Source organism: Schistocerca gregaria, unplaced genomic scaffold, assembly GCF_023897955.1.
Source record: "Schistocerca gregaria isolate iqSchGreg1 unplaced genomic scaffold, iqSchGreg1.2 ptg000400l, whole genome shotgun sequence".
NCBI lineage: Eukaryota > Metazoa > Arthropoda > Insecta > Orthoptera > Acrididae > Schistocerca > Schistocerca gregaria.
This window is the reverse complement of record NW_026061838.1, coordinates 29,735-53,714: the sequence shown is the minus strand read 5'-3', so window position 1 is coordinate 53,714 and position 23,980 is coordinate 29,735. Positions and strand designations below refer to the sequence as shown.

Here is a 23,980-nt window from a genome sequence, read left to right as displayed (position 1 = left end):
GCGTGGCCAGTCGTCGTTCGAGGAGTCGGGGCACCGGTACAACGAGCGCAACGAGCGCAACGAGCGCAACGAGCGGTTCGACGTCAGGCGAGTCGACTCGAGGGGCGCGGCCTCTCGCGGTGGCGGCGCCCACCGACGTGACGGGTACAACACCGTTCGGAGCAGACCGGCCGCCTACGACGGCGCGAGGGGCGGAGGACGCAAGGACCTGCACGGCGGCGGTGGCGCGATGGTGCCCTACAACGGCGGCGGCAGCAGCGGCGGCGGGGAGCAACAACAACGGTGGGAGCAACAGCGGCACCTCTTACGGCGGCGGGTACAACAAGGCCCACGTGCACCGGTACCACCACCCCGGCGCGGGCCACCGCGTCCCACACTACCCCAGCCCCCTTCCCCAACCGGTTCACGACGGGTACCACCGCGGCGGGAGCGGACATCGGCCCCACGCGGCCGGGGGAATCCCGTACAACTCTTGGAACAACAACGGCAACAACAATTATTCGAACAACTATTTGCTGATGCGTCCCCAAAGCTACAACAGAGCCGGAGCCTACACCGAGCCCAGCTACGACCATCCTGCGCCTTCGTCCTCCTACGGCAGCAACGGCTTCCGCGGCGGCTACCGCACCCACCACCACCCTTGCGGCGAACAACCGCCCAACTACAAATTGGACGCACCTGCACCTTTCGCCGCGCCGCCTCACTTCAACCCTCCCTATTATCACCACCACCCGGGCGAATCAGCCTTCGCCCCTTCCGCCTACGGCGGCGGCGGCGGCGGCGGCGACCCCTCTAAGCACGGCCAGTCCTGGCTCCCTCCCCCCCCCGCCGTCGACATGCACCCCTCCTCGGAGCTGCTGAGCACCGCACCGCACTCGTCATCCCTGCCCGGCGCCATGCCCCTCGCCCCGTCGTACCACGACGACCGGTCCCACCTCGCCCCCTTCTCGAAGAAGCTGGGCCCGCCGCCCCACTCCTACTACCAGAGCGGCTACAATGGCCCCGTGGTGCCGCAGCAAGGCGGCCCCGTGCCCCAGAACCCCACCGCGCTGCTGATCCAGCTCCTCGAGCAACAGCAACAGCAACAACAGCAACAACAACAACAACAACAGTGATGGCTGCCAGGGGGTCGCACGCGCCGCCTCCCCCACGTCCTCAAACCAAGACATGCGCGCACCGCGGGCGCGTGCATGCGAGCAGCAACGGCGCGCGTCTCGGGGAACGAGAACCCCCCCCCGTTTTTCCTATGTAAAATGTACTCTCTCTCCTTTTTGACACACTCACTCGCTGCACCCCTTTTTTTTTTTTTTTGGCCGTTAGCCGTTTTTGTGTATTTGTGTATTTCGCGCAAAAAAAAAAAAGGGGAAGCGGGGGCGGGAGAGGAGAAGAGAGAGAACAAGCTTTTTTTTTCCTCCCCTCTCTCTCACTTCATTCTTGTGTCGCGCCTCGCACGCGCTTTCCGTTTCGCCGAGCACCGCTAAACTGCCTCTATTTCTAGGTCGAACCGGTGCTTCTTCCAGGATGTCCGAGAACCTGGATTCTCAAAAACTGAATGGTACGCGCGTCGCGCGGCTGCCCCTCGCCGGCGCGTCCCGCCCGCCGACGCGAGGGCGACGCGCGGTCCCCGCTCTCGCGAGGGGGCCGGGGCGCGCCGCGAGCGGCTCCTTCAGTGTTCGAGGCTTTTTGTGTGTCTTGTCCGTTGCGCTAACGTCTCTGTGTTTGACACCGACTCCTCCCAGGAAATCCCGCTCGATCCCCGCAACAGGCCATCAAGGCTCCGTCTCCGGAGGACATTTCGGTGAAGCCGCACCCGGCGGCGCACCAGGCCCTGGAGTTCCTCAAATCGGTCGACGAGTGCAAGGCCGTTTCGGACATTGCGAAGAAAATCGTCATGGGCCACACCAGCTGGGCCGTTAGGACCGTTCGCACGCTGTTGTGCGAGTTGCTCAACTTGCCTCGAGAGCGGCTTTCCAACGTCTCCAGACTCGGCGCCTTTCACTTCGCCATCGCCCTGCAGAAGAGCCGAAAAGAGCTGGCGCTGCTCCACATGAGGAGGGGGCTGTTGTATTTAGAAATGCGCGAGGCGAGTCTCGCCATCGCCGACGCGTTGCGAGCCGTTTCGCTCGACAGGGAAAACAGCAACGGCTTTTTTTTGCTCTCCTCTTTTTTATTAGAAGCATACAAAGATTTACAGAACATGCCACCGGAGATGTTCCGGATGGCACACAAAATGGCGCATATCGGATACACGCTCAACCCGGAAGACTCGCACTTGGAGCTGACGTTCGACGTCTCCGTCCCGCCCCCGGAGTCGGTGCCGAGGGTGGTCGACGACGAGGCGAGAAGGCAGGTGTTGCAGTACTCTATTTCCAGGGGCGACGCCGGGCCGCTCTTGTTCCCGCCGCACCCGTCTCGCTCGGCCTGGTGGTCGAACGCGTTCCGGAGGTTGATCATGGAGACGTTGCCCGTGTGCAACCAGACGCACCCGTTCAATTACTCGAACGTTCAGTGCCAATACGACAAGGTGAGCTCGTTTTTCGAGCAGATGAGCAGAGACTTCGACATGCTGCACTTCCAGCTGAGCCAGACACCGACTCAGGTCGGCGAGGTGACGGTGTCGATTCACTGCGCCAGGGAGTTCTCGCCCGGAGACGTGATTTTCGAGGAGAGGCCCTACATCGTCGCGTCCACCACGGACTCTTTGGGGCACTCGTACATGGACGAAAGCGTGGTGGACGGCGGCAGCGCGAGCACGTCGAGTCAGTCCGGATCCGCGAAGGAGAGCACCAGAAGGAAGAGATACGATAAGCTTCGTGACTGGGCGAGACACAACGACTGTCCAGAAGTTTTGTTGGTTTGGCAATATTTGGTCCGATTGAAGGAGTACCGGAAGGTGGATCCTTCGAAAAAGAACGGCTTCCAGGACCCGTTCCCCTATTTGTCGCATCCGGGAGACCAGAAGTTCGAGAATCTGATCAAGTACAGGTATCGCTTTTGGGACCACTACAGCGCCTACATACGTCTGTCTTGGGCGTGGGGGTTTTGCAAGGAGCACCAGGAGTTCGATTTCGAGTGGTACTTGGACCAGGTGGGAACGGTTGTTTTGAACTCGTTGAGGCTGAGTCCCCCCCCGTGTCAGCAGCAGAGTTCGGCGGTTCACGCGGCGGACGACCTGGACAAGAGTGGCGGCGCGCCCTCCAACAGGGCGCCGGAGCTGAGCGAGGGGATCCCGGGAGACATGATCATCAACGTGCGAGTGGAAGGCTCTCCGTTCATACCGGTGATTCCGGGTCACATATCGAAGGTTTCGTCGGTGATGGCGCTGTTTCAGTTGGCTAGTTTTATTCCGAATGACTGTATCAATCCGACAATAGAATACAATGTAGTTTGGAAGGAGAACGGTCCGGTGCTGCAAGTGATCGCCCTTAAGATTTTGACGGTGGGGACCAGTCTTCGAAGGAACATGATCCCGCCCGAGGCAAAGGTGAGTCGTCGTGCGTTGGCGAGTTTTGGTTCTCTTTGTTCTTGCCTGGAGTGTACAAGGCTACCTCGTCCGGTTGTCGTCGATCTTTAGTTCGTGTATATGACACACGGCATACACGGGGTGGTTTTCGTTATTTTTTTTTTTTTTTTTTTATTTTTTCTTGATGAATCCGAGGTTGCGAAGTGATATTCTCCTGGCGGACGGGGGTCTTGGACAAAATTACGTCTTCTCTGGACGATGGCGATTCCTGGCCGTCTTGGACCAGGATGCCCTGGTCGAAGTTGACGGTTTTCGGTTTGGAGGGCAGCGGGTAGTAGGTGAAGTTGACGAACGCGTCTTGTCCGACGCGGATTTTTTGGTCGTACTCGCACATGTCTTCGAACCAGCGGTCTCTGGTTTCCATGTCGGGGAAGATCAGCTGAATGAGGCACTCTGGGTTGAGGAGTTTGCAGGCCACGAAGATGGAGAACATCGTGAGGCTGTGAAAGCAGTCTATTTTGACGACGTCAGCGTTTTTGAAGTGGATTAGTCCTTGGAAGATGTAGTTTTTTCTCTTTTTGATGAAGATGCCGAGAGAGTCGTTGAACAGGACCACGTGGTTCGCGTCGTGCTTGACGTCGTTGACGAAGATTTCGAGGCTGAGTTCCTTGATGAACCTGCGCGTCGACTTCATGATCGTGCTGAGTTCCGACTTGTAGTCGAATATGATTCGTCGCTGAAGCATGATGTATTGGTTGAGTCCGTCGATGTTTTCGACTCTGGAGTTGATGACTTCGATGGTTCTGACGAGGGTGTTGAGGGCGGTGGTGAGGTCGTTGTAGTCGCGGTGAGTGGGTGGAGTGTGCTTCAGAAGGGCCTGGAGGAGGAGCATGTACCTGGGGAGTCGTTGGATGGGGGTGATGATGAAGCCGCTGAACTCGTTGATGGAGTACTTTGACTTTTCCCAGAGGGATTCTAGGACTTTTTTGATGGAGGGCTTTTTCATGAGTTCGTAGAAAAGGGTTAGGCAGGCGCTGTAGTTGACGGCGTAGTGGTCGTAGGCGTCGAGTTCCGGGATGAAGTACTTTATGAAGACGTGGCCGATGGACTCGTGGGTGTCCCATTCCTTGTAGGCGCGTTGAAGGGAGGAGAAGAAGCGCAGGTTGATGAGCATGAGTCGTTTGATGTTGGAGAACAAGATGCTCCTTTCCTCGACGGTTAGCATGAGTTCTCCGTTGTAGCTGTGCATGCAGTCGGCTTCTAGTTTTTCGATGGGGGAGAGGAAGTAGTCGACGAGGATGGTGAGGCTTTTGATGTAGGATTGTTCCGTGTTGATGAGTTCGTCGACGACGAATTTTCTTTGCCTGGCGCTTTTGGCGTCGTCTTGCTTCGAGGAGGGGGGTTCGAGGGCCTCGTACCTCTCGGGGGCCGAGAAGCCGACGAGTTTGACGGCGGAGGACCAAAGAGAGGGTCTGGAGGAGGATTTCCTCACGCTGGACAGGGGAGAAGGAAAGGAGGGGGAGGCGAGTCGGTGTTGCTCGTTGGCGAGTTCCATCGCTTCTTCGAAGCTCTTGGTGCCAGATCTTGCCGAGACGGGAGAGGAACGGATGGGCGTTTTCGAGTCTCCCGCGCCGCCATTTTCGGCGTCCCTCGTCGCACTCTTCGGCAGGACGGGAAGGGGAGGAAAGGAGGGGGCGACCTTCGACTTCTTCGAGTGCTCTGTAGCCGTCGCCTCTTCGGAGCCCTTCGCGCCCTTGGCCAGAGTCGGCGGTAAGGGAAGGATGATTTTCGGCGCCTTCGCGTGCTCCGCCACATCGGGACCAGCCGACCCGACAGAGCCCCACGACGTTCTCTGGCCACTTGGCACGACGCGCTCCCTGCGCTGGGGAGGGTCGCTCGGCGTCTGGGGCAACGGCTTCGACGTCGACGGCGTGGGCATCTTCGACAACTCCGCGTACAACAAGACGGCCTCAGGAGACATCTGAGACACCTTCGCAGCCGAGCTCGTCGACAGGCTAGAAGAATAAACCCTGACGCCACCACTGCTGCTGCGCCTGTCAGCCAAGTCCGCGCTCTCTCCGTCACCAACCGCCACCTTGTCCGCCTCGCCATCTCCCTCCACCACTTCGGCGCTCTCCCTCTCAGCAGCCCTCTCCCTCCGCACCTGCACCCTCTCTCGCGACGAATCCGCACTCGCCGACAAGTCCACGCTCACCCTCGGCAACTCCGCGCTCCTCCTCGGCAACTCCGCGCTCCCCCTCTTCAAATTCACGCTCGCCCTCGGCAACTCCGCGCTCGCCCTCAACACGTCCACACTCGCCCTAGACATGTCCGCGCTCGCCCTCGGCAACTCTATGCTCGCCCTCAACATGTCCATGCTCCCCCTCAACATGTCCATGCTCCCCCTCAACATGTCCATGCTCGCCCTCGACATGTCCGCGCTCGCCCTCGACATGTCCGCGCTCGCCCTCGGCAACTCCACGCTCGCCCTCGGCAACTCCACGCTCGCCCTCGACATGTCCATGCTCGCCCTCGACATGTCCGCGCTCGCCCTCGACATGTCCGCGCTCGCCCTCGGCAACTCCACGCTCGCCCTCGACATGTCCATGCTCGCCCTCGACATGTCCACGCTCGCCCTTTCCACCGGCCCCCGACTCGTGCGCCACTTACTCTGTCGGGTCCTCTCCACCTCCTTGGCGCTCACTATCTTGCTGTTCTCTGCCTCGGACAACCTCTTCGTTATGCAGTTCCTGCTTTCCTTAAACCTCTCCGGCGATATGACCCTCTCGACCCCCCTCGCGCCCGCCGCCTCGCCAGGCACTCTGCTCTGCTCTCTGATCCTCTCGTACAAAGACTTCTTTATGTCCGATATCTTCGGTCCCCTTTTCTCCACTTCTGTAATGACAACGTGCTCTATTAGTCAACGCGCTCGCACCCCGCATTCCACCTCACGAAACAAACCTACCCTCTTCCTTCGTCGCCTGTGCTGATTCACCATTCATATTTGGAGCCACCTATATGCACTATCATGCATCAAAGTGATCTGTCAGCCCTCAAAAGATCTTTACGCGCATATTCATTTCCGTCTCTACCGGAACTCTCAGAAGTAAATAACTCAAAAAGACTTGCGAGATATAAACAAGTCTCCGCCCCACTTAACAAATTTGGTAAAAATACGACCTCGCCAACCTTGGCCGATGTACACACGATATCGTACTAGCGGCGACCTCACACTTTGGGTACATATTTTTTTCCTCGCTTTCTTGGCACCGCGCCCCGCCCCAAAGCGCGCTCTCCTCCCCGTCGACGCCTCGCGCACTCAACGCTCCACGGGCGCGAGGGGACGGCGGGGCGAGCCTGCGCGACGCGCGCGTGTCGCAGCGCAACGCGCGCCCGCACAATCAACATAGCCTAAAATAATTGTGTGTACAACTCTGTCCACGCGAAAAAGATATCGTGCGGCGGTCAGCCTCCGGGGACCCCCCCCCCCCCCGCGCACTTGCGCTCGCCGCCGACCATCGCGGACCTCTTCGAGAAAAAGAGACCCAAACACCGCCGAGCCGCGCCGAGTCTCAAACTCGGCGCGGGAAACGGCCGCGAAGCGCCCTCGAGCGCCGCCTGCGTCAAGCCCGGACGCACTTCGCACTTTCTGCTTCGCAGCGAAAAAAAACGCCTCCGCTGTACATGCCAAAACCGCACAAATTCGCTATTTAACGCTCTTTATTGAGGCCTTCGTGGAGAAAACTCGCCGCGACGCGGAGCCAACGCGCAAAACTAGGACTTGCGCTCCGCTAGCGAGCGGTACCTGTAGAGCCTGTACGGATCTCGGCCTGCCAGCTTGTCTTCGAGGTGCTGCGCGTAGCCTGCAAAAAAAAACAACCAAACGGTTAGAATTACGCGCATGTGCCAAAAAAAAACGCACTGGAGGTGGCACGCGCCGAGCCACGCAGCGTCCGGGGGGGAGGGGGGCGTACGAGATTCGGCTCGAGCAGATTCTGCAGAGACAACGAGGGGTTAGTCAGCGAGCGCGGAAACATATAGCCTGTTTCGTGCGAATCTCTCGCTCAAAGAGGGCCACGGCACGCACCGGACGGGTTTCTCGACAGCAAATGGAGGACGTAGTACGACACAAACGCAGAAGAAATAACAATGAAGTGCGCAGCGCGGGCCTTTCCGGTCCAAAGCCGAGAAATTTTGAATTCTGAAAACGCCGAACGAAGGCTTGGCTGATACCGTCGATACACTTCTTCTTCTATATTCGCCATCTGAGGCATCGAAGGGCAGTTTATATTAAAATTTTTGCATACGGCGCGTTATATACACGCCCTTTTTTTTTTTTTTAGCCCCATCTTTCTCAAACAACACGCTGTCCCAATCAGCGCGCTCCCCACGCGAATCTCCGTGTTGCCGATGTCACCCGCCCGGGTAAGCCGACGCAGCACCCTTCGGTCGGCCACGAAGACAGTGTCGAGCTCTTGCCCGCTAAGGCGGTATTTTTAGAGGTTTTTTTTGAGCTTTTCTCATCATTTTTCTCATCCAAGCATGCTGTCCCAATTAGCGTGCTCCCTACGCAACTATCTAACCTCTATTGTTAATGCCGTCTACCCGAGCAAATCGGCGCAGGAACCTTCGGAAAACGATGAAGACGACGTCGTGCCCACCAAAATGGTATTTTTCACATCAATAAGGAGGCTCCCCGCATTTTTTAGCATCTAGGAATCTAATAGGAATGGGCTACTTTTAGTTACTCGTGGTCCGAGACGATTTGAAAATGTCCAAAGGAAAGGCCTGCGCACAGGTGGGACACGCCGTTCTGGGCGTCTACAAGCGCGCGTTAGAGCGACGTCACAACTACCTGGAACAATGGGAAACGTCAGGACAGCCCAAAATTGTTACAAAAATTGATTCAGAAGGAGAAATGTTCGTGTCTACAGAAACGACAGGTTGTTTCTGCTGTGCGACGATCATTCATCTCTCTCTCAGAGACGTGTAGCAGCTCCGTTTTTTGCCCGATAAGCAGCAGTTGCGTGTTTAACTCACTTTTGCTTTCTGCATGTTTGGCAAAAAAAAAAATCAGGGACACAATCTGTGCCCTCGCTGAAGAAAAGGCTATTCCCACCTACATCACTCAGGATGCTGGGAGAACACAAGTCGCCCCAGGCAGCCGAACCGTCTTGGCTCTGGGTCCAGCCCCGGTTGAGCTCATCGATTCCATATGCGGCCACCTCAAGCTGTACTAGTGCCACCAAGGTGTGTTCTTGCAGCTGAAGCCCCGCGGTTTTCCGAATAAAAAAAATTTTTTTTCTCTTCGTGTAACAAAAATATGGGGCCGTCAAACAGGTGAGTCTCGGCAGAGCACCTCGGTCTTGGACAAGTTCGGCTACTGTGCACGCGTTCAAGGCTCGCAGATGGTGAGTAAAGTGCGCGATCTCTTCTGTAAGGCACGATTACATTCTTTTTGCGGCTGGGACAGGCAAATGCACAGCAACGGAGATAAATGTTGTTTAGTGCTGCCGCGCAGAGCTTCCAATGACCGACTAGGACGCGCCTCACCGACGCTATCGCTAAGCATCTGATCGCCCGTGAATCCCCTTCTGCGCGGGGCGCACCACGAACGCCCGCTGAGTGGAGAAAGCGCACGCGAACTTTTTGTGTGGGAAAAATGCTTTTTTTTTCTTGGGGGTGTTATTTTGCCTCCAGATATTTGGCAGTTTGCATTTCTAGCAGGCGCGACACGGTGCGAGCAAACGCGAACACCTCCTCTTCGCCCGTGGCCACTCCTGTCCGAGTCCGAATATCGGATATGGTCGGAAACAGCTTTTGAACTTGAACGTCGGGGGGAATAATGAGTTTTGCGCGGCGGTCGTACAACTCGTCTATGAGCGTAATGAAGCGCCTGGCTTCGTTGCGGTTATCAAGTGTCATAACCGGAATGTCCGCGAGAAATATGACTCGGAATGTAGAGGCGATCAGCTTGTAATCTGCGGGCCCTAATGGCTTCACACATAGGTCGTCAAACGTGAACCAGGCCGCATGTTCAGTCGCTCGAGGCACAACTATCTTTCTTGAGTAGAGCTGCAGTTCTCTGGGCTCGACAATTTGGTTATGAACTATTTTTTTCCACTTGTCCTCCAAACTTTCTTCGGGATCGCCCGGTCCGTTGTACTGGTGGCTTTGGGCCCGGTAATCTGTGCTCGAGTCGATGTCGTGAACTATGCAGTGTTGCTTCAGGCTCTCGATGAACGGCAGAAACAGCTCTCTTTGCAAGCCGTGCTTGTAAAGCTCATCCGGATGGCGGTTAGACGTGGTGAGGATGACCGCACCCTTGCTCCAAAGTGATCCAAACAGACGGCTCAGAATCATGGCGTCGGCGATATCGGTTACTTGAAATTCATCAAGGCACAGCACGGGCGATTTTTCAACCATTTTATCGGTGATCAGGTCTATCAAGTCGACCTTCGCTTTTTCTGGTTTCCCCTTGCTTGTTCTGTCGTGAAAAAGTGACTCATGGAAGTTAATCATAAAAGAGTTGAAGTGGGTACGGTGTTTGAAGCGGAGATCAACTGCCTCCAGAAACAGGTCCATGATCATCGTCTTGCCGCTTCCCACATCCCCGTAGATGTAGAATCCTTTCGGGGGAATCAGGCGGCTCGCATAGAAGCGATCCAGAAACCCGTCAAGCACGGGGCTTAATTTGTTGGTGAGCCAGTTCGGCTTCAGTTTCTTGTTTTTGGCCAAAAAGAGTTTTTCGTAACTGGGCAAGATGGCGTGAAGCGAGGCGAGCTTCTCGAGCGCGCATTCTTGTCTGGCATCGTACTGCAGAGTCCCAGAGTTGACTTTTTGCCTGTAGAATTCGAGCAGCTTGCTCTTCGAAGCAGAGGAAAAGCGCTTGATCGATAGCTTGCACGACAGAGTGGTACGTGGCGTGGGATGTGACTCAAGTGCAGAGCGGGGCCGGTTGACTCCTATCTTGCAAATCGCGCGGTAGATAGACTGCGCTTTGGGCGCGGGAGACGCCCTCGAGCCTGCTCGGACGATTTGAGGTGGATAGAAGCAGGGTGTGACATGAGGCCGCATTGGCATGATTAAAAAAAAATAAAAATATTGACATTGAATTCTTTTGTATTAGGGAGCGTTTAAGCTGGCAGGGTGGTTGGGACATAGTCGTCGCTGATCACGCTACGATCTATTGTGGAAAAGTTCAAGAAGAATTCCTTGATTAGTCGAACGGCGTAGAACAAATCGATAATGCCGGCCATTTCTCTTATGCTGTGCATAGAAAGTTGTGCGATGCCTATGTCAATGCAGCGGATGCCCAACTGCGTGGACACGATGGGCCCGATCGTTGATCCACAGTGGCTGTCGTTTCGCACGACGAAGTTTTGTACTGGTATGTTGTGCTGTTGGGCAAGTTTGTTGAGGATGCATCTTGACTCCGCCGACGTCGCGTATCGATGGTTGCAATTTTGTTTTATAACGACCCCGCCGTGCATGCGGGGTGTGTGATTCAGCTCATGCTCCGCTCTGTAGTTAGGATGCCAGGCATGTGCCATGTCGCACGAAAGCAGCATCGAACGCCTCATCAACGAGGCGGTGTCGACTCGTTGCTGCGAATTATGGCTCATCGCATCGCAAACCCGCTGAACGACCTCGCTCAATAAAGAGGACGCCGCCCCTTGCGCACTCGCCGACCCAATCTCTTCGTTGTCAAACAAGACGACCATTTGCACCTGCGGTTGATTGACCAATTGCTCGTCTCGGTCGGTTGCTTCCAGCAAGGCACGCAAACTGCACCACGACATAAACAGGTTGTCGAGTCGACCACCGAATACGAACTCTTTATAGGCGCCTCCCCGCACTGCCTCTTGGGCGTCTGCCAAGCTCAGATCGAAATCTAGTATTTCTTCGACGCGACAATTCAACTCCTTCGCAAGAATACTCAACAGGGCGTCATGATGTGTTACTTTCGGGTTGTCTAACGTAGAATGGAGCATATCGAAGTCTTCAGATGCAATGACCGGAACCAGCTGTTGCTCCAGATTGAAATTAAACCCATCGGCGTTAACTCTCTTACTCAAGTGAATGGCCAGCGTGGGAATGCGGAGGATCGGCCCATCAATGCTGATGACGTGCGACACAATTTGGTGCCCTCGTTGTACCAAAACGCGACCAGATATGCTAAGATCTCGATCGAACCACGTGTGCCACAATCCTCCCCCATAACACTCGACGCCCACTTGCAGGAGCCCGGCGCCTTGAATACGGCTAACTGGTTTGACCTTCAGGCACGGACTGTCGGTATGTGCCGCTACAATGTTGAAACCTGAACCATCATCTGGATTGAACCGCTGACCAATAGCAAATGCCACGATCGTAGACTGGTTTCGAGTCGTAAAGTAACGTTCTCCGTGCTTAATCACGCCTCGCCAGCTTTCCTTTTCAGAAATGTACCGATACCGGTTTTTGACCAATAATTCTTTTGCCGTTTCTGTAAAATGAACGCGAGTGCGTAAGAATCTAAGCCTTTTGAGCACTCGCATCTCTCCAATCGGACCTCTTACATACTTACTGCGGCGTATGCCGACCTAGACTGGTTCAAAAATTCTAAAAATTTGTCCGCAAGCTGCTTGCCGCGCAAAAACCACAATAATTCAGGTCAGTTCAAATTCACTCCATCCATTCGGAACAAAATGCCAAAGCCTCGCGAAAACCTACATCACCTATTTCTGAATTCATTCGAAACAAGACTAAAAACTTTAAATCTTTTGAAGCTCTTTTGCGCGCTTCAACTGCCTTCTGCTACGAACACGGGCTAAAAACTCCAACAAGGCGCCCTTCTCATTCTGCACTCGGCCGGTCGGGCACTGCGATGCGTCATAAGAAAAAAAACAGCCACTGCACGCGAGGCTTCATTCTGTGCCGGGATTTCTCGAAGGACTATTATTTCACCTCCCGCGCCTCCCCCGTCGGCTTTCGCCAAGGCTCGTCAGGTACTCTTGCGCGCCCAGCAGTACTTCGCCTGCGCACATTCGTGCGCTGGAATTCATTCTTTAGAAAAACCAGGCTGACGATCCACGTATTTTCTCGTGCTGTCAAGAAAATGTCATTTGAAGACATTGAAAAATCAGTCATCTAAGTCCTTTTATTTGTACTGGAGTGTTGCAAGCATTCATAAACTTCTTTGGCACTTTTTGGCATCTTTGCATCAAACCAATACAATAATATCACTTCGCGCGTTCAGGCGCGAAGAGACAGCTCGACAGCGCTTGCCCCTCTATTCCGCGCCTGTTTTTTTGAAGGCGAGACGAGTCCTATACCGCGCTTCGACATCGCCTACTATCGGCCGCACTTCAATGGCATTTTGACTTCGTCGCTATCGCGCTTTAAGTTCTGTTAATGAAACGGATGCTCGAATTCGTTCGCTTCGAGAAAAAAAATGGATTATTCAGAAGTGTCAGTGCGTGGCTTAGAGGTGTTTTTTTCACAGAATGTAGCTGTCTACCGGGCGTCTAAAGTCCGGCTTTACCCTGCCTCCGGTGTCGATAGCGCTGCCGTGCATTGGTGTTCTCAGAAAAATGCCACTCATTCTACTAATTTTATTCTGTACCAAACCAAAAATTTTGACGTATCTTCAGTTCCCGCAGAAGGGGCCAACATTTTTTTTTGGGCTAGATCATACGTCTATCGCGTTTTGACACGTCAAGCATAATCGAGCCAAAAAAAACTGCAGGCGGGGACTTGTATAAGGCATTTAAGCACCCATGCGAAGAGACCTCTCGATAATGATGAAAAGCCAAGTAAGAAACTTGGCAATTATCAAGTGCCAGGCTTACTGTAGGAGGTATTTGGCCTACAAACTAGTCAAATGGATCAGTACGCGTTCGTGTATGTCTATACACTCTACCTGCATGCAGAGTCTAAATTGTTTCGTTTGTCTCTCGTGTCACAGAATCTGTGTCAGGTCTTAGATACAAAATCGCCCACGAAATATACACTTCCGAAGTCACTTATTTCGAGACTTTAAACACTCTAGTTGAGGTAACTATGTTAACTCTTGCCTCCTGGAGACGAGTTCCTTGCCCCTGTTTTGGCTCAGGGACCTGTAATTAGCCGTAGACGCACACTCGGACGGATTTTTGTGTGTTGTCAATCCAGGCATTTTGAAATACGTAACGCTTGCGCCATGTCAAAATACGTTTTAACAATTTTTTTGTTCGTCGGAGACGTGCTGTGGTATAGAGATTCGCTAAACCACTGCAGCAGGACGCGGATGGCCCCTCCAAAATGATCACGAAGACCGAGGCTCGTCAGCTATTCTCGCAGTTTCCGGTATTTATAGGCTTTTCGAAAAAACTTCAGGCCTTACTGAAGCCCAGAATTGAGTCGTGGAACCTGAACACAACGATCGGAGATGTCTTCGTTCAAATCGTATGGTTACTGATCGAGTTAATCTTATCTCTCTGCACAGAGCAATTGAGCTTACTTTTCTTAAGGCTTTTTTTTTCAAAGGCTATTCTCAATACTTCAACAATTACAAGAGCTGTTTGCAAACCATTTCGAGGCTGAGAGACACCAATTCTAAGTTCGCGTCGTTTTTGAAGGAGCACGAAATCATTGACGGGCATATCATTCCGCTCGAACAGTACATGATTACGCCCGTACAGCGCATTACTCGCTACGAGTTGCTTCTGCAAAATATGGTCGCGAACACGTGGAAAACTCACAAGGACTACGACGCGCTGGTGCAGGCGTTGAATCACATCGCAAAAGCCAATGATCAAGTTAACGAGATGAAGAGACTCCGCGAAAACTATGACAAGCTGATAGAGATTTATAATCAGCTCAGAGTTGGAAAGAAGTGCAACTGGGACAAAATCATGCTCATGAAGTACAGCAGTAAGCGGAGGTTTTTGCGCGAAGGCAACGTCTTTCAACATACAGCCAAAAATCAGTCGGTGAAGTTCTTTTGCATCTTGTTCGAAGACTTGATTCTTTGGACCAAACCGAAGAAGTCCATGTTGGTGCTGAAATATTGTACTCTTTTGGAAAACGTGAAAATAGATTTGAGGTCTGAATACAGCCAACAGTGGGACTATATTTACACAATTCACATAAAGACGCCGTCTGAACACCTAATTATTCGAGGCGAAACGGACACAGAAACGCTTGATTGGAACAAAGACCTAAGACGTTGTTCGAGTCAAGTCGCCAGTACGTCGCGGGACGCCAACCCCCAAACCGTTCAAAGCGTCGCGCACGGCTCTGAGAAGAAGGGCCATGATGTGGCTGAGGAGGCCGCGGCTTCGGAGATGCCTCAAGACGCCACGTCTGAAGATCCTCGCAGACCTCGCGTGATGCGTGCTCGATTGGGATTGACTGGACTGCGTCTTTTAGAGGATTACAGAAATTCGTTTAACTTTCAAACTCAATTGGAGCTGAAGCGCATTCGAGACTGGCAGTCCATGCCGGACTCTGGCGAACTCGACGAGTATCAGATCTCAAATGAAGAGATAAACCGTATCATAGACATGTATCCAGAATCAATATATGAGACCTATTTCGACCTTCAGAAGCTGTTGTTGGAGTTCGATATAGGCTTTGAAGTGCCTCACCTCCTGATAATAGGTCTAGCAGGCGGAGGAAAAACATCTCTCCTCGACGTGTTACTGGATATCTCTTTGCCGCAGGAAAACCTCAAACGCCCTCTGTATATTCATACCTTCAACAACAAGAAATACACAGACGAGCCCCTCCTTACCATACTGAAGGACCTCAAGTTGGACCCTCCTGTTTTAAAGAACGTAACCGTGAGTAAATCCGAGCTCAAAAATGAACTTTTGCGTCGTGCTACCGAGGACTACAGTGAAAATCCGATTCACCTCCGCTACGAACATGCCCGAATTTTGAACGCTGTGCTGGTCGATACTCCCGGGCTGGACGTCCATCAGTTCTATGACGAAGAAGGCACCTCCGAGAACAACAGCCATTCAACCTCGAAGCCAACCGTTCGCAGAATCTGCTACAACCTAGCCAAGCAACCCAAATTCCAGCTTCTCTTCGTAGAGGAATGCAAAAGTAAGAATTTGATGAGTGCCATAGAAGACTTGACATCGGTCGTCGATCCAACATTGAATCGCAGTTTTTTTGTCTATTCGAAATTTTATCACAAACTTCGTGATTTTTATTGCACAGCCGACCTGAACTCGTATCTTAGCTCCCTTGTTTCTGCCGCCCCCGCTTTTTTCGTAACACTGCCGTCTTTTTGCTCCTCCTCCGCTACAGACACCGGTTCCCAACAAAAACGAATTGCTCAAGCCTACTTGCGCGACTTGGAGGCGCTTCACCTCTTACAGTACGACACTCGATACGACAAAAATATCGGTGTTTACAACCTGAAATTTTTTTTTATGGTCTGGCAAAATAAATTTTCGATTCGACAATTTTCGGGTTCTCTAAACGAAATAGCCGAGTTGGAAGCCTCCACCCTCGACAAGTACAAGCAAGTGCAGGAATCGAGGAAGCTCTTGAACCTACCTGAGCTGCGTTCTTTGAGCAATTCACTCGCCTACCACTTCGCGCAACTCTTGCAAAATGCGTGGAAAAACACTAGCATCATTAACTCCCAAATTTATGGACAGACCTTAGAAGACGAGGAGTATCAACAAGACTACAGGTGTCGCCATTGGATAACTGGCCAAAATAACCTGATTTTCCTCAGCGACAAAGCGTTAAGCAAGATTCGTTACAAAAACTGCAGGCTATACGGACTGCCTCAACTCCGTCGACTTCTCGCTGTTTTTCACGCCGTCGTTCGCCAGTTGGACGTGGGCCATGTCGACATGGAAAGAATTCATCTGTTCATCAAGCAGAACCGCTGCTTCTACGCCAACGACTATTTCGACGTATTGTACGATATCGCACACGAACGCGTGAAACATGCGCTCTCTACTCTTTTGAGGCCCTTTTGCAAGCGTATCGTCGGCATTTTTCGCAGACTAGGTTTCATTGCCTATCACCTCGTTTCCGACAAGAATTTGGCTCCTCACAAAGAGTACCGAAACTTTCAGACGCTCATTAATCACGTCTACGCTACCTACAACTATCAAATTGCGCAATTTGAACTTCAGTGCCTATCCAATCTGCAGAACTTATTCACCGAACGAATCAAGCTCAACTACCTGGACTACCTAGACGACCTCCTGCTTTCCGATGCAAACACCGAAGACACAACGAAGGCCAACCTAAACCTCATTTCCAGACTCTTTGTCGATATTTCCGAGCGGTTTTGCGACAATATCAACTCTGCCTGCTGCCTCACTCTGGCGCCTAATACACTGAAGTCGCTCTCTCGGGACATTCTGAACCACGTGTCTGAGCTCACCAACGCACAGATCGAACAAATTTTTTGTCTGAATCTGCTCTTGGAGCCCTTGGACACAAAGCAACGCGCTCTTGAAAAGTCTTTACGAAGAATTCGGCAGCTTCGCTCGGAGTTCAGCGCGCAATACAAAATGTTTCAATCTTGCTCCGAGACCTATTCCAAATCGAGCCTTTCTATCAAGTACCAGGTTTGTCACCAAAGTACCGACTCGGAGCTCCAAAAGGGTGCCGATTGATTCACCTGCATCTCCGACGATGACCCCTGCCGCCGTACCCGTCCGTGTGCCGTGGGAGTCTCGTTTGATGCGTGCCGCGCAATAGGAATTTGGGGCGTTGAGGTTTGGGTCTCCGCTTCTGTGCAGAAGAACGTTAGGTCAAAATGCAAACTTTTTGTGCGAACGATGTGTAGAAATTCATATAGAGATGGAGCGAAGGCGCAGTGCAATTTATTCTACTAGTTAGACATCTCTATCGAACAAGGCGGATTTGAGCCGTCATTTTATTCGAATAAGCTACTGTTAGCTCGTTCGCGATGCGAACGCTGAGAAAAAAGGAAGTCGGCATTGTGTGTATTTTACCGCGAAGAACTGTTACTGGCTCCACCTGACTGAAATTTTCTTTTTTACGGTAAATAAATCAATAGCTTGCTCGCTTGACAAAAAAAAAAACGCGTTATTATGAACTCAAAAAAAAAAAAGTACTGGTTTCTTTGGTTCGCCTCTCGTTTCGCATACCCGGTGATGTCCAGTTCCCCAAATTTGCTCATTTTCATTCCTCCGAATGAAAATGGCTCGCTGGGCACTGGCACGCCGACATTGATGCCGATCATTCCAGCCTCGAACCTGCTTGCAAACCACTCTGCCACTTCTCCACTACTCGTGTAAATACACGCTGCGTTCCCATAGATCGAGCTTTTTTGAATGGATATGGCTTCCTCGAACGTGCTTACCTTTACTACGCTCAGGACGGGGCCGAAGATCTCCTCTTGTATTGCGGGCTCATCTGAGGATGCGTGAAGAATAACGGTCGGACCTACCCAGTAACCGCCCTCTCCGTACTCCGAAGTTATCGATGCTTTGTACCATTCTCGGCCGTCCAGAAGGATCTGAGAACCGTTTTGTTCCGCTTGATCGATGTAGGATATGATTTTGTGCTTGCTTGCGCCGTCAATCACAGGTCCGATTGCGTCTTTGTCGTAGACGCCATCTTGTTTGTTTTTTGGCCTTAGCATCGAGGCCTTGCGGACGATGAGGTCCAGCAGCTGCGCCTGGTCCCCAATGATGATCAGGGCGCTCGCTGCCATGCAGCGCTGGCCGGTGCACCCGGTGAAGGACGACACAACGTTAGAAGATGTCAATTCTACGTGGCAGTCTTGGGCTGCCACCAAGAAGTTTTTGGCTCCGCCCAGTGCCAACACGTGTTTATTGAGCAGGCGGCACCTGTGCGTAACCATTTCCGCCACTCTGCTCGTTCCTACGAACGTGACGAGGGTTATGTCCGGGTGGTCGCAAATGGCCTCCACTGCATTTTTAGAGCCGTTGACGATCTGAAAAACGCCGTCGGGAACACCAGCTTTTTTGAAGATTTCGGCGACTAATTTCATAGTTTGCGGGGCCTTTTCCGAGGGCTTCAGGATGACGCAGTTTCCTGTGACCAGGGCGAGCGGGACTGTGTACAAGGGGCGTTAATAAACGACGTAGCTTCGCGCGCGCTATAGCTCAAAGGAGCGCATACCTGTCCAAAAGGGAACTGAAAGACTTCGCGTTAGTCGGCGGGTCTAGCTCGAAAACTGGGCCGGTTTGAAATGTACGAACCCATCATAGGAAAGTTAAACGGAACGATGCTGGCAACAATTCCTAAAGCGACGCGTTTTTACGGTAGGGGGGCGTAGATGATCAGTAAGGTAAGCTTAAAGCCCCGCTTTGGACGTCATTCACTCTCTCGCAACTAGAGGCGATACCGCGTCGCGAAGACAAATGTTCACGTACCCACCGGGTCTCTTCTTTCGAAGCAAGTCACCCCTTTTGAAACCGCCTGTATTTTTCCAGAAATCAGTTGAGGCGCACTGCAAGCGTATCCGAGTATTTCGATGGATTTCAGGACCTCCGCTTCCGCTTCAAAAGGCGTCTTTCCGTGTTCGTTCGCGATGCACATCACCAGTCTTTGCTGGTTGGCGCCGACCAACTCGCGCATTTTGAACAGCACTTCTGCTCTTGCCTTGGTGGTCCTCTCCATCCACGAGACCTGAACCTTCTTGGCGCAGAGCACCGCGACTTCGACGTCCTCGCCGTTGGAAAGGGCGACAGAGCCGAAAATCACTCCAGAGTGCGGGCATCCCAGAGACAGGTACTCTTTGGACTTTGGAGGCACGAAGCACCCACCAATCCAATTGTCAACTTTCGTCAGTTCCATGCTGCGCGTTGTCGACGAGAAGAGCGCGTACAGAGACGTGCCAGAAGCACTTTCTCAACACAGTACGTCCAAAAAAATGACACGTTAAACAAAATATTGCAATATTTTTTTATGCACTTGTCAAACGCTGCTTCGCGGCAAAGTTGCGGCCGCGTCGCCTCGGTTTCTGAGGGCGTGTGCGAATCTTCGGTTCTTGAAATTTGCCAGAAAGCAGCGTGTTCGGCAAAAATTTCGCTGGCAATATTTTTTCGGCGCTCCAAGTTCAACGCTCATTTTGCACAGTACAGCGTCGAGTCTCGGAAGACCTATTCCCATGGATTCTTCTTTCGCCGAAAAGCGCTCCGACCTGGACTTCGACGCGCGAAACGCTGGTCAAGCGGGCTGCACGACGCCGATGGAATGCGTGCACAGAGCCGACTACATGTCAATAGAAGAGCCAAAAATAGACGAGGAGCATGTCACTTTACAAGAATTCGTTTCTTTTTGTCCCAGCTCGACGAAAATTGTGGATGTTTGCGCCTCGACCCCTGAGCCCGAGCCGGTTGACCGAAGAGAGTCGTCTCGAAGTCCTGCTTCTTGGCAGACGAGCCCGTTGGACGACGAGCGGTTCCCTTGCGCCTCTACACGCATGTTCGGCCTACCAATAGTGAACAACGCTCTCTTTTCGCCGGAAAACTGGCTCGCTCGCTTCCACGCAGAAGGGTCCGATCCGCTTGTCGCTGCGCAGCTTAGGAAGGAAATCGCCGCAGGCACCATCAGGGCCTGCTGCGACGGAGAACTCCCGAACGAAGAGGGCTCTGCGATTTTCAAAGACCTTTTAAAACTTCCTGCGATAGACCGACTGTACGACAACACCGACCACATCGACCCCAAGTGCTTCCCTTGTCAAGAGAAGACCTTTATTCGCATCTACAACGAAGACTGCATCGACCTCGGACTACACTTCAAAAAAAAAGGGTACAATCCCGTTGTGTTGAATATGGCCTCCGCGACTCATCCTGGTGGCCATTACCTGGGTGGGTCCGCGGCTCAAGAAGAGACGCTGTTTCGTCGTACGAATTACTATCGGCGTCTGGACTACAACTGCGCTGACATAGAGCGCGACGTGATGGGAGAAAATGCCAAGACCGACAAAATTTGTGAGGTACCAATAATGTACCCCATTCCAAAAACCGGAGGAATTTACTCCAAGGACGTCGTGGTGTTTCGCGAAAACGCAAAAAAAGGATATGCGTGGATGTCCAAGCCCGAACTGCTGTCCTTCGTGGCCGTCGCCGCTTGCAACAGACCCAAAGTCGCCGATGATCGCTTAAAGGATCAGTTTGTCGACACAACAAGAGAGAAAATAACGACCATTTTCAAAATAGCGCTCAACGAGAAGCACGACTGCGTCATTTTAGGGGCATTCGGCTGCGGCGCGTATCGCAATCCTCCCAGACACATCGCGGAGCTGTTTCACGAGGTGATTCGGGATCAGTTCAGCGACAAGTTCAAAGTTATCGCATTCGCAATCATAAACGACGTGAACTCGTTCAAATCGCATAACCCCAAAGGGAACATTCAACCGTTCGAGGACGTGTTCAGAGTCAAAGCTGCCAAGTGCGTCCAGTGATCCCCGCGGAAGAGCGCCACTTCAACGCAAAGTGAATAAAAAGTGTACGTACAAGGGACCGAATGATGGCAATGGCAAACACGCGAGATTGCGAAGACCGTTGCTCTCTACTCGACGAGATATGTACACGCCCTCTTATTGTTTTAAATATAGAATTTCAGTTGGCACGTCTGAGAGTGTACGTCCACCTCGCGTAAGTGCCTCTGCTTCTCCCGGCCCCATCTGCTCACCGAGCAGGAGCGGTGTACCTTCATGCCCGCAAGGTTCGTGCTGCTGACGGATGGAACGGTACACTCTCTCGCTGTCTTTTTTTTTTTTGTGGACAAAAGTGTCACGTCGCGGGGCTAGGAGCCCCCCTGGACCCCCTCTCTTCGTACGCACCTCGTTCGCAAAAAATGAGCGCTTGATGGGGTATGGTGAACCGCCGCGCTGCAAGGCTACGAACGTAAGGGGTCACACAAAGTTTTATTGGTGGCAAGTTTCTTTCACGCTGCAATTCTAAGACTGTGGCGAGACGAGCCGACAAGCCGCCAAGTTGCTCAGGCCTTTACATAGTCAGTCAGCTGCTCTTTCATCTTCCCGCCGACGAACTCGTCGCAGCTATTGTACACAGACCTCGAAATCTGGTAGAGGGCTTCTTTGGTCAAAAAGGCCTGGTGTGACGTGACGACTACGTTGTGACGGCCGATCAGGTTCGTGAGTATGGGGTCGTTTATGCCTTTCGCCGACCAGTTTTCGAAAAAAATGCCTTTCTCGTGTTCGTAAACATCCAGACCAGCGGCGCCCACCTTGCCGGAGTCCAAGCTGTCCATGAGGGCTTTTGAGTCTATCAGTTCGCCTCTAGAGGTGTTGATGATTACCACGCCGTCTTTGCACTTGGACAGTAAGTTTTGGTTGATCATGTACCGGGTCGAGTCCAACAACGGCACGTGGAGTGAAATGACATCGCACTGAGAACATAGCTCTTCGACGGTGTCGATGTACTGAACTTCTGGGAACTTTTCCAGCTCCGGGTTGTGATAGACGTCGTAGCAGACCACCTTGCACCCGAATCCGCGCATGATCGATATCATACACAACCCAATTTTGCCGGTACCGACCACCCCCACCGTCTTGTTGTACATGTCAAACCCGGTTAGGCCGTCCAACTCAAAGTCGTAGTCTTGGTTTCGTTTGTAGCTTTTGTGTATTTTTCGGTTGCAGGCCATGAGCAAGGACGCGGCGAACTCGGCCACCGCATACGGCGAGTAGCTCGGGACGCGAGTTACCGAGATATCGTACTCGTCTGCCGCCTTCAAGTCGACGTTGTCAAAGCCGGCGCACCTCAGTGCGACGAGTCCGGTACCATTCTTCTTCAGTTCCCCGAGAACCGATTTGTCTACTAGGTCGTTAACGAACACGCACACAATTAGGCAGCCCGCGGCCAGAGGGACGGTTGTCATGTCAAGTCTCTCCTTGATCCATATAATCTCGTATTCTAGGTTGTTTTCTCGTTTGAACAATTCAAACGCGTCCTTCATATACTGCTTCGTGTCGAAGAAAGCGATTCTGTTCTTGTTTTGCTTGCGGCGAAAAGCAATATGATGAAGTAAATTCGAACGCTCCCTGGCCGTTATGGCCAGAAACCTCATGAAGCTCATACTCAATCCCGGGTGCTCCTGACAAAGCTCCGTGAACTTTTCCGTCTTCAGCATCATGTACTTAGCATCTTCCAGAACCACTAGTCGAGAAGCTGCCAAGTCTTTAAAGAAAAAGTGCAACGAGCCAGAAATATCGCCAAATTCCAACACGTATTTGTAACCACCATCCCGAGTGGTTTTCTCGATCTTACCTTCCTGAACAATTATCATTTGGTCCTGAACCTGTCCTGTAATGGGAAACCAGCGGATACGTCCCAGTTAGTACATCTTTCAGTCGAAACATTTCAAGTTGCGCTTCTGTGATTTAGCAGAATTTAGCAATCAACCTACCTATCTCCTGCAACACAGTGCCCTTCTCGGCAGTCTTTACCTCTACATTGTCTAGAACGAGTTTGGAGTATTCCGCACCAATGGTGCTGAACAGACTGAAATTTTTGAGGTAGGTGACGATGTCTGTGTCGTGTTGGAAAGCCATAATTGCAATCAGAATAATGAAAAAAATATCGTTTATAAATCATGGTTAATGCTGTATTTTCTAAATATGTCCTTACTCGATTTTCCACCCCCAGCTAAGCCAAAAAGCGGGGTTTTCGCCAGAAGAACCGCGTTTATTTTTTGTGCGCTCGCAGGCGGCTTCGTTGGTCTTCTACTGATTTCAATGCGTAAGGAGAAGAGAAAAGTACGGTAGCGCGCGTGTACGCATTTGGTGAGGACTGATTTTGACCGTTGTCTGTGCCAGATCGAGCTGAAAAGGGCACTGTCCACAGAGATTATGAAATTAGAGCAAGAAATCAGCGAGATGGACGAATGGGAGAGGTTGAGGTCCCGAGACCGTGAAGAAGCAAAAACTGCCAAAGAGCCCAAGACGACCGAGACAAGACCACACTCCTAAAGATAGGCAAGGTTAACGAGGCGCTTTCTCTCAGGTTGCATGCTGACGGCGGTTTGACATGCGAAACACGACTCGACTGGCGGGGCTTCAAACGTGAAGTATTTGCAAACGCTTGCCGTATGCAACCGATATCCAATATGGCTGCGCACTGCTCCAATGTGATGTGTTTACCTCCTCTTGTGTGTAGTACGCAAGAATGGGGTCTAGAAGATTGTTCGTGCAGAGAGGACTGCTTAGTAAGAGCGAAACATTCGAAAATTTCTTAATAAATGCATACCTGTTGTTTGCTTCGAAAAATGTCTCAAATCCCAAACGAGCGTTTGCTTGTCGTCTCCTGCTGTGCACATGTGATACGTCGAATGAGGCGCCCACGATATAGAGTTAACAGAGGACGTGTGTCCGGCGATTTCCGTGATGGGTACCATCGGAAGTCTGAGGTCTAGAACTATCACTTTGTTATCGTTCATTTGAAACGTGGCCAAGTAATTTGAATTCTGCCTGTTCCAAGTCAGGCGAAGCAGAGGCTTCTCAGTCTTGGTCTCGTACAAGATGTTGCTGTGCTGCAGGCTTCTCAAATCAAA

The 23,980-nt window shown here is 52.1% G+C and overlaps 8 protein-coding genes across 14 annotated transcripts in view; 3 read left to right on the top strand and 5 right to left on the bottom strand.

Moving 5' to 3' along the window:
- LOC126311192 (2-hydroxyacid dehydrogenase homolog) overlaps positions 1 to 23,980 on the bottom strand; it is a 67,447-nt gene that overhangs the window by 34,112 nt on the left and 9,355 nt on the right. The window contains exons 1-2 of one of the 6 annotated variants that reach the window (XR_007554462.1): positions 22,838 to 23,253; positions 21,313 to 22,734 (exon numbers count right to left, since the gene is read on the bottom strand). The exons of 1 other annotated variant lie outside the window; for it this stretch is intronic. Coding sequence is in view for 1 of the 5 variants with exons in the window: in XM_049992140.1 (XP_049848097.1) it covers positions 21,407 to 22,734; positions 22,838 to 22,982 (1,473 nt within the window). In the remaining 4 variants the exon portion in view is untranslated. Of the gene's footprint in view, positions 1 to 21,182; positions 22,735 to 22,837; positions 23,254 to 23,980 lie in introns of those variants that run through there. 4 more of the 6 variants (XR_007554463.1, XR_007554461.1, XR_007554464.1 and 1 more) reach the window with 4 other exon arrangements.
- LOC126311193 (uncharacterized) lies at positions 1,432 to 3,613 on the top strand. Its single transcript, XM_049992141.1, has 2 exons — positions 1,432 to 1,555; positions 1,740 to 3,613. Exons 1-2 carry the CDS (start codon positions 1,522 to 1,524, stop codon positions 3,572 to 3,574), a joined length of 1,869 nt encoding a protein of 622 aa, XP_049848098.1. The 5' UTR covers positions 1,432 to 1,521; the 3' UTR covers positions 3,575 to 3,613.
- On the bottom strand, positions 3,615 to 6,552 carry LOC126311187 (uncharacterized). Its single transcript, XM_049992135.1, has 2 exons — positions 6,429 to 6,552; positions 3,615 to 6,358 (listed from the first exon to the last, which is right to left on the bottom strand). Exons 1-2 carry the CDS (start codon positions 6,463 to 6,465, stop codon positions 3,615 to 3,617), a joined length of 2,781 nt encoding a protein of 926 aa, XP_049848092.1. The 5' UTR covers positions 6,466 to 6,552.
- On the top strand, positions 8,005 to 8,742 carry LOC126311209 (peptidyl-tRNA hydrolase 2, mitochondrial-like). Its single transcript, XM_049992164.1, has 3 exons — positions 8,005 to 8,131; positions 8,208 to 8,383; positions 8,541 to 8,742. The coding sequence occupies exons 1-3, from the start codon at positions 8,006 to 8,008 to the stop codon at positions 8,701 to 8,703; spliced, it is 465 nt and encodes a 154-aa protein (XP_049848121.1). The 5' UTR covers position 8,005; the 3' UTR covers positions 8,704 to 8,742.
- On the bottom strand, positions 9,149 to 10,546 carry LOC126311176 (AFG1-like ATPase). Its single transcript, XM_049992126.1, has one exon. It carries the CDS (start codon positions 10,544 to 10,546, stop codon positions 9,149 to 9,151), a length of 1,398 nt encoding a protein of 465 aa, XP_049848083.1.
- LOC126311197 (uncharacterized) lies at positions 10,589 to 12,206 on the bottom strand. Of its 2 annotated transcripts, none has more exons than XM_049992145.1 (3): positions 12,179 to 12,206; positions 12,029 to 12,089; positions 10,589 to 11,951 (listed from the first exon to the last, which is right to left on the bottom strand). In XM_049992145.1, exons 1-3 carry the CDS (start codon positions 12,197 to 12,199, stop codon positions 10,600 to 10,602), a joined length of 1,434 nt encoding a protein of 477 aa, XP_049848102.1. In that variant the 5' UTR covers positions 12,200 to 12,206; the 3' UTR covers positions 10,589 to 10,599. The 2 variants fall into 2 exon arrangements, with proteins under 2 accessions (XP_049848102.1, XP_049848103.1); XM_049992146.1 differs by having other exon boundaries at positions 12,029 to 12,086.
- On the top strand, positions 13,250 to 17,177 carry LOC126311186 (dynamin-like protein A). Its single transcript, XM_049992134.1, has 3 exons — positions 13,250 to 13,336; positions 13,413 to 13,501; positions 13,703 to 17,177. Exon 3 carries the CDS (start codon positions 13,894 to 13,896, stop codon positions 17,077 to 17,079), a length of 3,186 nt encoding a protein of 1,061 aa, XP_049848091.1. The 5' UTR covers positions 13,250 to 13,336; positions 13,413 to 13,501; positions 13,703 to 13,893; the 3' UTR covers positions 17,080 to 17,177.
- On the bottom strand, positions 17,268 to 19,302 carry LOC126311195 (malonate-semialdehyde dehydrogenase 1-like). Its single transcript, XM_049992144.1, has 5 exons — positions 18,832 to 19,302; positions 18,658 to 18,699; positions 18,578 to 18,592; positions 17,578 to 18,511; positions 17,268 to 17,494 (listed from the first exon to the last, which is right to left on the bottom strand). The coding sequence occupies exons 1-5, from the start codon at positions 19,253 to 19,255 to the stop codon at positions 17,434 to 17,436; spliced, it is 1,476 nt and encodes a 491-aa protein (XP_049848101.1). The 5' UTR covers positions 19,256 to 19,302; the 3' UTR covers positions 17,268 to 17,433.

Bases quoted from the DNA above. Each gene is read 5' to 3' on its own strand.
- LOC126311193 (XM_049992141.1), top strand. From the start codon at position 1,522: ATGTCCGAGAACCTGGATTCTCAAAAACTGAATG. The intron at 1,556-1,739 runs GTACGCGCGTCG...GACTCCTCCCAG, and splicing joins GGATTCTCAAAAACTGAATG to GAAATCCCGCTCGATCCCCG.
- LOC126311187 (XM_049992135.1), bottom strand. From the start codon at position 6,465: ATGAATGGTGAATCAGCACAGGCGACGAAGGAAGAGG. The intron at 6,359-6,428 runs GTAGGTTTGTTT...TTGTCATTACAG, and splicing joins ACAGGCGACGAAGGAAGAGG to AAGTGGAGAAAAGGGGACCG.
- LOC126311209 (XM_049992164.1), top strand. From the start codon at position 8,006: ATGCTGTCCCAATTAGCGTGCTCCCTACGCAACTATCTAACCTCTATT. The intron at 8,132-8,207 runs GTATTTTTCACA...GGCTACTTTTAG, and splicing joins ACGTCGTGCCCACCAAAATG to TTACTCGTGGTCCGAGACGA. The intron at 8,384-8,540 runs GTTCGTGTCTAC...AAAAAAAATCAG, and splicing joins ATTGATTCAGAAGGAGAAAT to GGACACAATCTGTGCCCTCG.
- LOC126311176 (XM_049992126.1), bottom strand. From the start codon at position 10,546: ATGCCAATGCGGCCTCATGTCACACCCTGCTTCTATCCACCTCAAATC.
- LOC126311197 (XM_049992145.1), bottom strand. From the start codon at position 12,199: ATGAATTCAGAAATAGGTGAT. The intron at 12,090-12,178 runs GTAGGTTTTCGC...TTGCGCGGCAAG, and splicing joins TGAATTCAGAAATAGGTGAT to CAGCTTGCGGACAAATTTTT. The intron at 11,952-12,028 runs GTATGTAAGAGG...TTCATTTTACAG, and splicing joins GTCGGCATACGCCGCAGTAA to AAACGGCAAAAGAATTATTG.
- LOC126311186 (XM_049992134.1), top strand. From the start codon at position 13,894: ATGGTTACTGATCGAGTTAATCTTATCTCTCTGCACAGAGCAATTGAG.
- LOC126311195 (XM_049992144.1), bottom strand. From the start codon at position 19,255: ATGGAACTGACGAAAGTTGACAATTGGATTGGTGGGTGCTTCGTGCCT. The intron at 18,700-18,831 runs GTACGTGAACAT...GCGTCGCTTTAG, and splicing joins CGAAAGAAGAGACCCGGTGG to GAATTGTTGCCAGCATCGTT. The intron at 17,495-17,577 runs GTATGCGAAACG...TTTTTTGTCAAG, and splicing joins GGGGAACTGGACATCACCGG to CGAGCAAGCTATTGATTTAT.